The sequence below is a fragment of the Vicia villosa genome, linkage group LG3 (assembly GCF_029867415.1).
Source record: "Vicia villosa cultivar HV-30 ecotype Madison, WI linkage group LG3, Vvil1.0, whole genome shotgun sequence".
NCBI classification, from domain to species: domain Eukaryota; kingdom Viridiplantae; phylum Streptophyta; class Magnoliopsida; order Fabales; family Fabaceae; genus Vicia; species Vicia villosa.
The window spans coordinates 36,052,174-36,063,511 of NC_081182.1; the positions used below are offsets into that span (position 1 = coordinate 36,052,174).

General features: G+C 31.3%; 1 protein-coding gene across 1 annotated transcript; it reads right to left on the reverse strand.

Annotated features, from left to right (window-relative positions):
• Positions 1-2,297: 2,297 nt before the first annotated feature.
• Positions 2,298-9,405, reverse strand: LOC131660998 (CBS domain-containing protein CBSCBSPB1). The gene is made up of 14 exons (XM_058930387.1): positions 8,891-9,405; positions 7,848-8,016; positions 7,592-7,724; positions 7,331-7,501; positions 7,116-7,197; positions 6,890-7,003; positions 6,703-6,769; positions 6,126-6,231; positions 5,975-6,042; positions 4,134-4,228; positions 3,925-4,058; positions 3,189-3,274; positions 3,000-3,089; positions 2,298-2,753 (listed from the first exon to the last, which is right to left on the reverse strand). The coding sequence occupies exons 1-14, from the start codon at positions 8,974-8,976 to the stop codon at positions 2,580-2,582; spliced, it is 1,575 nt and encodes a 524-aa protein (XP_058786370.1). The 5' UTR covers positions 8,977-9,405; the 3' UTR covers positions 2,298-2,579.
• Positions 9,406-11,338: the final 1,933 nt, after the last annotated feature.

The following is an 11,338-nucleotide window of genomic DNA, read 5'->3' on the forward strand; positions in this document are numbered from 1 at the left end:
ATTAAAGATTAATCTCAAACTTTATAGATATGAACTATATAATAGTATATTTCAATCCAACAGTTAATTTTAAAAAATATTTATTAGAAATAAAGTTATTGAGCGAGTGTAATTTCATGTTATATATATATATATATATATATATATATATATATATATATATATATATATATATATATATATATATATATATATATATATATATATATATATATATATATATATATATATATATATATATATATATATATATATATAAAGGAACTATTCTATAGTAGGCAAATGTAATAAAGTTTGTTGCTACCTCTTTTTGAATTGTAAAATCAATTTTTTTAAAAATTACATTTATTGTTTTGGGTAACACTATTGATATGTATGAACTTTTGCACTCTCAATAAAAGATCACTAATTTTTAGAATTAGACAATCAAAAGTGTTAAAAGACAAATGGTATGAAACCATATTGATTATCGGAACACGTTTTCTAATATATGACCACTTTACTAGAAGCGGTTTTGAGAGTGTCTTTCCCACAATTAATGTATTTGAATGAAATTGGATTAAATGATTATGCGTTCTAAAGTTACAATTATTCAGTACAATTGAAATAAAGACAAATTTACAAAACTAAATCTAAACACACCTACACTCCAAAAAATAAATCTCTATGCACAAGAAATAAACCTAACATTGCTATAAAAATGGTAAAACTATAATGCAAGATCTAAACAGAAAATAAGAGAAATAGTTAAAGAGATTGTACGTTAGGATTTATATTGCATCAGTGCCTTGTCCTTGCTTGACACCTAATATAGTCTCTCGTAAACTATCAAAAAATTATTGTAGTCTTTCACTGTGAACTTTAAATGCCCTTTTGTACGAATGATAAACAAAATAAAATACTAAAATGACTAATTCTTGATTCTTCTTCAAGGGCACATAACTCATAAGACTAATAAAATGTTCAAGATCTTCGATGTCATGTTGATTCACCTTATTATATCACAAGTATTCTAAGATTCCAGTCCACAATAATTTTTACTCAATTCCACTAGGATTACTTTGTCTGAGTCCTAAATCTGATGACAAATGCTAGATACTCTGAAATATCTTTGGAGTAGACTTCTTCATTTTTTTCAATGAAAATCATTCATCATTAGTGCCTCTAAGAATCACCTCACAACAAAAACTTACACTTTCTCCTAGATTTGAGCAACACTCGTACTTGCAAATTATTTTTAGTGTTTGAAGTAAAAGATTAAGTTTCAGAAACCTATCACACAAAACAAGGTTTTCCCTTAAGAAAATTGAATGTGTGAATGATGAACAACACAAAGTTATCAAAGGTTCTATTTAAAAATATGAGAGAAAAGGTCTATACATGTACTAGAGATTTGGCGCAAAAATGGTGGAAAATGATCATTTGATTCTAGGCAAAGACTTATGATTAAAGCAAATCTAGTGAGGGAATAAATTGAATGAAGTAAATTTAAAAAAAAAAAAAAAAAACTCATAATTTTGTTCATTTATTCAAATCATGATTTGAGTCATGTGGTTTGAATCACATACAACCGTGGTTTGAATCACATACAACCATGGTTTGAGCATTGAAATCATGCTTGGTCAATGATTCATATCATGTTTCTCAAATTCAATGTTGAAAAAACATGAAAGCCCATGACTTTGGATCAAACATTCTTCATCCGAGTCACAAACTTTTTGATTTAAACAACATGTTTTGATTTTTTGTCAAAGATTTGTTCTATGCATTAAAAGTCTTTTTATGTAAGAAAATAATTATTTTTAGACAGTGTGCAATAGTGCTTATTGTGAAGGACTCGACTAATAAAATAATATAGAACCAAGCAACAAAACATCCCCAAAGAAATAGTGATACCCTGGAAGCAATTTTAGTCTCCCCGTTTTATGTTTGGCAATTTGTACTTTAATTTAGCCAACATGAACAAAACATACAGATTTATTACAAGTTTTTCCTCTTTGACAAAATAAAATAAAAAAACATCCCCTAAGAGATGGTGATACCCTAGAAGCAATTTTAGTCTCTCCGTTCTATGTTTGGCAACCTGTACTTTAATTTAGCGAACATGAACAAAACATATAGATTTATTACAAGTCCCCTTTGACAAAATAAAAAAGAAATAGAGAGTGACGAGTCTAAAACCTCAAAAACATGTAAAACAAATGAGATAACATAACAAAACACCTATCAGAAGAAAATATGCCGAAAAAGCCTAATAAAACAACAAATACATAAAAGTTGCAAAGAATAGATTCAGATAATTCAATCCTAATCAATTGATTTTATAAACTCAAGGTCAGAAGAATAGTTTATTCTTGTACACAACCTCGGCAAATACGCGATGAGGTTACGAAACCTAAAATTACAAGTATACAGCAAGGGAGACGTATACAATAACCAGCCTGGAAAAAAATGCTTTAACCTTTTTCTGGTATAAAAAATAATGTAGTTGTATAAAAGTCCAGATTATAATTATGGTCCAAAGTTCTGTTTGCTTTCGCTTGGACTTACTATACCAGCAAAAAAACTTGTTTCCTCCCTCATGCCCGCTTCAAGTATGTTAACAGGCCTAAACCAGCAACGAGAGCAGCTCCAGCAGCAGCACCACTATACGCTGAGGCCCATGCATCTGAATATGCATGGTCTAAACTTCCTGAATGTGAACCTTTCCTTTTACCATCAACTCCTTCGTAGTCTAAATACAATTTCAATCCCTACAAATTCATCAATCCAAATTTAAACTCCCTTTGTATATTGATTAAAAATCAAGGACCAGAACAAAGAAAAAATACTATTGCAGAGACCATTTAAAACAAAAAAATTAGGACTAAAATGAAATAAATAAAAACCATCATCCTTATTTTGCTCTAAACCCACAGAACTACAGATTTTACCCTCCGCGAGGTCAAAATAAATTAACATATTTAGCACTCAAGGATCAGCAAACAAATCTATGTTACCTTCAAACCAGTTGTCCTTGCATGGTCCACAGCTGCGGCAAGATCACTGTCTGTAGCCAACACAACTTTATCGTGATCTTCATCTTCATACTAAATAAAAAAACTGGTCAGCATAGGAAAAGTGGGGGCTGGGGTGGAGGTACATATCAGTTAAATCTCAAGCATAAAACATTATGGTTAGAAAAGTACCAGAATTTGGGGCAGATTGTTAGGGTCAATATCAGTACCAAGTCTCTGAAGGATTGAAGATATAACCTCCGTCATGCTCCGGGTATCTGAACTCACGCAACCACACAACATTCAAATTTTAGTTTCTCACAAACGCATTTTACATTCTTACGTGAAATATGTTGACTTATCCAATCATAAATTACTCAAATAGATAATAGAAGACCCTTTTATATTTATAATTTTTTTCGATTGAGAATAAATAAAAAGAAAAACAAACACAAGAAACTCATCTTAGTAAGAAAACTAGCAATCAAATGAAAAAGCAGAAACAATAATGGACCTTGTCCAAGAAAATTCAATAGATGCATTACTTATTCAAAACAAAAACCCAAACTGACACTCGTTCTTCCCCAGTTCCCACTAGGTAGTAGAACTAACCAGATAGATCAAAATATCAAATATTCAAATTTTCCAATAATTATGTATTATAAATTGTTTTTATATAAGTTATAAGCTGCTTTCAGAAGTCACCTTGCAGAGCTTAAGAAAATAAACAGAAAACAGATTATAAACATAAGATGTTTTCATAGGCTCTCCTAAGCAGTCTTACAAATACTTATGTTAGTATATACTAAAACCCTTATTCATATGCTTTTGTTTTTATAAATACCAGTATTTATATCGTGTTGCAGTACAAACAAATAGATGAAAAACAGACAATGATTCAACAGATAACATGTGATAGTTTGCATACCACATGTGAATCTATGCATTCTGCCCTTCTTATCTTGTACTTTGAAGGAAAATGTATAGGGCATGCTTGCAGGAGAATAAGGAATCGATCTCCCTGTCTCTCCTCCATCAGAACCTATTTTGAAGGAGTTCTCACTGGAATATAAAAAATAATGTGCGAGTACATTAAAAATCTAAAAACGTTATCCAAACAACTTCATTGCGTATTACCTCCGTGTTTCGTCATCATCGTCATTTGGAGATAAGGCCATTGCTGAATCCCAAAATCTGTGCATCAGGGAGGTGCCAACTTCGTTGTTTCCGACCTAATTAGCGGGAGAAAAATAACACCACCATTAAAATTATTAATGAAAAATGTTCACAAAAACATTTTATTAAAAGATGAAAATTGGTATCACTGTGTTTGCCATTTTACAACTCTCAGCACTACACTCTAATCCCAGTTAATAAAAGATCAGCAACAGAATAACATATTTTTAGGAAACATAGTCAAATCTTTTTAACTTTGGTCTTTGGTTGTGAACTATGAAGCCCAGACTCGGACACGGACACGGAACACAACAAGGACACGGACTCGAGGACACTGCGGCGAAGCGGCGTGCGGCGAAGATGAAAACAAATAGAGAAGATGAAAAAACAAGAATACTAAAGGTAATACGAAAGGTGGAATAAAATTAAAATAAAATTAATTTTGTACTAAAACAAATCTTATTAATAAACGAGTGATGATGATAAAATGCATATGAGTGATGATGATAAAACGCATATGTTTTGCTAGAATGTCGGGTTTATGATTACTACAACAACAACCAAGTTTTATCTCAAGTGTGATCAGCTACTAGATCAAACTACGCCATAATATTCTCTCATATATCTATCCAACTCATTAATCTCTAAATTTTTCTTGATAGTTACTCTTATAGTTTTTCTTGGTCTTCTTTTGTCTCTAGTAATTGGACTACTTTTCATTTGATCTATTTTTTCATTTGATCTATTCTCCTAATTGCATATTCTTCTACAAATATTCTATCTACTGCTCAAACACCCTAAGCTGGATTTCCACCATCTTTAATAAGATAGGTACTACCCGAACACTCTCTAGATGTAGTAATTTTTAACCATATCTTATATAGTATTACCACACATCAAACGTAACATCTTCATTTTCAATACACTTATTTTACTGCCATGGTTGTTCTATAACTTCCAACACTCTTTCACATACAACATCGTCAATCTTACAGTTGTACAATAAAAAACTTCCCTTCAACTTGAGCGGTACTTTTGTATTGCATAAAACATTTGAGGTCTACATCAATTTCAACCACTACACTTGAATTTGATGGTTTACACCTTCTAATTTTCTGCTGTTTTCTACTACGGAGCCAAGATACTTAAACCGTGTAACTTGTAGTAAGACATGATCTTCAATTTTCACCTCTAACTTCTAAGCAAGATATGCTTCGCCTTTTGCTAAAATTGCATTCCACACGCTATCTTTTTTCTCCTCAGGCAGAAACCATACGCTTCCAAGACTTGTCTCCAAGTTTTCAATCTCCCATTTAATCCCTCCCTCAACTCTTCTAATAGGACTCTATCATCCATAAAAAAGCATGTATCTTGGTGCTAGCTCTTAGATGTGTTCCGTAAGTACTTCCAAAACTAAAGTAGAAAGATAAGGGCTTAGGGTTGACTCTTGGTGTTGTTCTATTGTTATGGGGAAATCGTGGTGTACGTGTAAAACCAATGGCAGGTTTAGGACTAAAATGGAGATTTTAGAAATACTAATCATTATTGCTAAGATATCTCGATATTTATTAGCTCATAATAGTACTTTCAAAGCTACATTTAATAAAAATATCAAAACAAATAAATCAAGTGCATGAAATGTCACAAAGCTTTGCAGACGACAGACAGTAACTCTAATTGCTAAAAGCGTAAAAGGATTACGTAAATTAAGTCATTTTCCCCATTTTCATGCAAAAGGAATTCAATAGAAGGTCAAATCAATAGTAGTGGTAGAACGCAGCCTAAGATACATAGCAACGTACCTGACTAACTGTAGCCACAGCAGCATGAGTCACATGAATCACATCAACCACAGCAACAACATGTCCATCTGTTTCAACCACCCACACCCAAATCAGAAAAGATATTGATGCATAAGCAAGCCTCTTCCCCATCCCATATATAGTTATTTACCTTTATTAACCACTGGAAGATGTAAAAATTTTCCATCATGCATAATATGAAGTGCATCGACAATTGGTGTATCAATTACTGTGCATTCTGGATTTGGAGTCATAACCTGCATATTTTGTTGCATATATATCAAGTGCTGGATAAAAAAGGAATGAATACCCACAATGGCCACTTTTTAATACATGGTACTCCTTATATTCCTTTCTAAGCATTGTTTATGCTAACAACATGTGGATTTCAAATTCAATTAATGCCCTCTCGTCTATTTAGTTTTTAAATTTAGTTAATAGACATGTCTCTTTAATCTGCTATCTGTAGAAAATTATCTCACTGACATATCAGGTGAAGACACAATATAACCAGAAAATAGTAATTGATGATATCTTGGATTTTTACAGCAACTGATAAATATGAACAAAAATATTCTTTTAAAACTTCAATTTAAAGGAACAAAAGAGGGTAAGAAACACATGCTCACAAACATTACTAGATTTAAATTTTACAAAACCTAGGAATAGAAAAGGTCGACAAGCATAAGTGTCTCTAAATGGCATGGAATACAAATAAAACAAAATACCTTCTCAACAGGAGTCGATGATGGTGGAAGATTTTGTGCAATTACCCGCATCAAGATATCCTTTGAACTGAAATTTGCAAGCAGATTATAATTGATTAACATGTGTGCACATAAATAATGACAACTGCCAGGATCCGGAAAAACAGGACTACTGAGCTACAGGAAATGTTAACGGCTGCAAACTTACGTAACGATGCCTTGGGGCTTGCCATCAATAGTCACAACAGCACAACTTGCATGAAGCTCAACCATCTTCTTTGTTGTCATCAAAACTGAGTCTGTTGGTGCAACTTTTACCATCCTAAAAAGTGCGATTTTCCGTTAAATGAAATTGGTTGACAACCAAACATACAGAGCAGACAAATTACATATATAAATTTTTCATGAACTCAAAGAAAGAAGGTATTAACTACTTTGAATTCTCAGGAAAGATTGTGGACAATGATGGTTTGAATATCTGTTCCCGAAGAGCCTCAATGAATGATGAATTAGAGTCTGCACAAAGACCATTAGCCTGATATAAAACTGAGATATTTGAAACTATGGACCATGCAACAGTGATAATTTTTAGGGATGCTGACATTAGAAATCAAAGAGCTAACCATGAAGATGAAAAAACATTACATACCAGAATTAGTTGATCCCCAATGTTTTTCAACTCCTTCAACAGCTGCTGCAATTGCTTTACCTTTCTCAGCAGCCCTCTCCATTCGTGCTATGGCATCATACAAACACTTTGTGATATCGAGTAAAGCCAAAACTTCTCCATTCTCCACCACAGGTAGATGCCTAAATTTCCCTGTCAACATATATCAGCGATGTGTTAAAAAGGCAAGGATACAACGCAGAAACTTGAAAAGTTGAATAAATCTCTATATACACTACCAACCTTGCACCATCTTTTGGAGGGCTTCCACCGCAAGAGTTTCAGAAAGGACAAATGACGGATTCCTTGTCATAACCTTGGAAACAGGTGTCTCTTCAGGATTAACCTCTTGGGCAACAACTTTTGTTGATATATCCTTTAAGTCACAAAACAGGACAGAGAGATAGGCATGTTAAACTTCAAAAAATATACGTGGAGTATTTTTTTTTTCTTTCTTCCTTTCTTGTAAATTAGTTAGAAAAAGATGTCTTGGTCACACCTTGGCTGTGAGGATTCCACAAAGCAAACCATTAGAGTCGGTTAGTAGTAGAGCATCCACCCTACGGGCAGCCATCCGACGACAAGCTTCATATATAGTTGTTGTTTCGGGTACTGTCAAGGCCCTTGAAAGTCGCAGTGATTTCACTGTCCGCTCCCCTGTTAACCCGCTGTCCAATTCCATGAAGATTTAAGGACTTATTTCATTAGTTAAATTGATAAAACCCTCACTCACTTATCATCTCTTTGATACTAAAGCAGAAGCAGAAAAATTTAATTTAACTGAATGCAATTAATTAACAACTCATGAAAACATTCAAGCTCCTCTAGCCCTTTGTGAATCAAAAATACAATTTCTTAAATAGATAGTCATGGCTTGGCCATATACCTCCACAACTGAAACCCAGTCAAAAGTATAAGGAAGAATAAGGGAAATTTTTACATGGACATCAGTCCATATTCACTTTGATCCACAATCACAAAGTACATAAAGACCGAGTTCATACCAGAATTTCTTGAAATAAATATCAAGGCAAACCAGCAGAAGAAGTGTCTTGCAAAGTGCACTTTGTCTACATACTTTCTGATTAATTAAAGTCCTAGGAAAACTATATGTAACGAACTACAGAACTGTCTCAATCTCATGAAGTTGACAGAAGAAACACAGAAACTGACCCCAAACCAGTAAACCATCAAAGTCAGAGCTCTTCATAAATACTCCTACTAAGGCATAAACCAACCAATTAAGTTTGACATTGACACTTGAAAAATACAAAGTTCTACATTTATGGCACCAAACAACAGAAATAAATATCTGCCTCAAAAAGTGAGTATAAGATAACTTATTCAGGTTAGTTTCAGCCTTAAGGATTTAAAACATAGAACAGACGAAATCAACGATAAGTCGATAACCATGCAGGATTAAAAAAAGATTAAGAATCAAATCAATCAAACATGCAATTTATCAGGGGAATAAAAAACGCAACAGAAGCAAAAATTAAGCAGAAGCAATAAAAATAGAGTAATCGATTAAGAAGAACATACATAGGACGCAAAGACGAAATCGATTTTCGAGCTGCTCCAGACTCGGATACTCTCCGGGAAGACGTACTACTCCTTCGACTCGCCATTTTCCCTTCTACTCTACTTCACTCCAATCGCTTACACCGAACAAAACCCGATACAGAGGATCAAAACGATTGATAAATTAAAACCAGAGAAACTGGAATAGAGGATAGAGCTAGTAGACACGAGTTCGAAATTGAAAGAGGTGGTAGAGTTTGAATAGGGAACTGAGATAACCGGAATTGGATATGATCGGAAAATAGAGTTTGGTGAGCGGCCGCCGGCGAGGGGGAGAGGGTGAACGGAAAGCGAAGAAAGAACCCTAACCAGAGACAAGTAGCGTGGCGTGCGTGGAGAAGAAAAGATGAGAATTTCGGACAGAGAAGTTCAACGCTTTTCTGATTGGTCCAATAGAAAGCGTGCACGTCAGCATTTCCTTTTTTGTTGGGATTGGAATATTTATTTTTGTTGATAGTACTACTACAACTTCAAGTTTGTAAAATTCATGATTCGGAAGAAAAAGAAGCTTTCAAAATAAAAATTTATAAAATTCGCTTTTTTCGACCGCGGCTTTATTCATCTTTAAAGCTTAATAATTAGCACGTGGTTTTGGTTTTGGTTTTAAAACTCCAAAATTTCCAACATTTTATTTATTCATTTTTTTAAAGTGAAATCATAATTATTAAATTATCAGACAAAAAAATTATAATAAATAAAATAAAATATTTTTAAAAATGAAATAAATAATCTGTTAAACAATGGGTGGCACTGGCAAACATACGTCTAACCTATTTTTATTAACTTATTTTCATCTTAAATAAAAATTGAGTCAAACATATATTCATTTCAACTTAAAAATAATTTATTTTTATTTTTAATCAATTTTTTATTAACTTATTTTCATCTTAAATAAAAATTGAAAACATATATTCATTTAAACTTAAAAATAATTTATTTCTATTTTTAATCAATTTTTATTAACTTATTTTCATCTTAAATAAAAAATGAGTCAAACATATATTCATTTAAACTTAAAAATATTTTATTTCTATTTTTAATCAATTTTTTATTAACTTATTTTCATCTTAAATAAAAATTGAGTCAAACATATATTCATTTAAACTTAAAAATAATTTATTTCTATTTTTAATCAATTTTTTATTAATTATTTTCATCTTAAATAAAAATTGAAAACATATATTCGTTTAAACTTAAAAATAATTTATTTCTATTTTTAATCAATTTTTATTAACTTATTTTCATCTTAAATAAAAAATGAGTCAAACATATATTTATTTAAACTTAAAAATATTTTATTTCTATTTTTAATCAATTTTTTATTAACTTATTTTCATCTTAAATAAAAATTGAGTCAAACATATATTCATTTAAACTTAAAAATAATTTATTTCTATTTTTAATCAATTTTTAATTAACTTATTTTTATCTTAAATAAAAATTGAGTCAAACATATATTCATTTAAACTTAAAAATATTTTATTTCTATCTTTAATCAATAAAGTCTATTAAAAATTACATATTTTTAAAAGTTAATTTAAATTGTTTTTGCTTATGTTGGGTAGATCTATCAAATAAAACATTTTACAAGAAAGTAACAATAAGTCTTTACAAAAACACTTAAAAAAATCACAAAAAAAATAATAAAAAAGAGTATCTTGATTTGCGTAGGATGGTCTCTAATGCTAAGTTCAACTAAAAAAATATAATTACTATTGTTAAATTTGATATTTTGTCTTTTTTTAACTCAATTAGTGTTAATTGAGCTAAAAAAAATTCATTCTTCAATCTTTAACAATTATATTTCATAATTTAGCGTGAAAATAATAAGCATATTTCTCTAAAAAAATCATGTACAAACTCAAAAAAAGCAAAATTATATAAACAATCTATAAACTTTTTTTCACAACCCACAATAAATTAATTAGAAGATTTAATAGATAAATATATGGATGATATTATTTTCGGTTTTACTAATAAATCTCTTTGTTGAGAGTCTGTAAGTTTGGTGTAGGAAGAATTTGAGATGTCTTTATGGGAGAGTTGACAAATTTTTTAGAATTGCAAATTAAGCAAGTTATAGAAGTTGAAGGGACTTTCATAAATCAAACAAAATACTGCTTAGAACTTCTTAAGAAGTACGATATAAAAGACTAGAAAAGTGTCTCAACACCTATGGCATATAATTTGTTTATTAACAAAGACGAAAGAGGGGTGAACTTCGACATTACCAGGTATAGAGGTATAATTGAATCCTTACTCTATTTAATTGCGAGTAAGTTAGATATCATGTTTAGCATGTGCAAGTGTGCTAGATATCAAGCATCGCCTAAGGAATCTCACTTTAAGACCGTAAAACCTATTTTGAGGTGTCTTAACGGAACCTCCAAACACGTTCTTTGGTATCCT

Excerpts from the sequence above, each read along its gene's own strand:
- LOC131660998 (XM_058930387.1), bottom strand. The coding sequence starts at position 8,976 with ATGGCGAGTCGAAGGAGTAGTACGTCTTCCCGGAGAGTATCCGAGTCT. Across the intron at positions 7,198-7,330 it reads TTGGGGATCAACTAATTCTG|ACTCTAATTCATCATTCATT; the intron begins GTATGTAATGTT and ends GTCTTTGTGCAG. Across the intron at positions 6,043-6,125 it reads TCTTCCAGTGGTTAATAAAG|ATGGACATGTTGTTGCTGTG; the intron begins GTAAATAACTAT and ends TGGTTGAAACAG.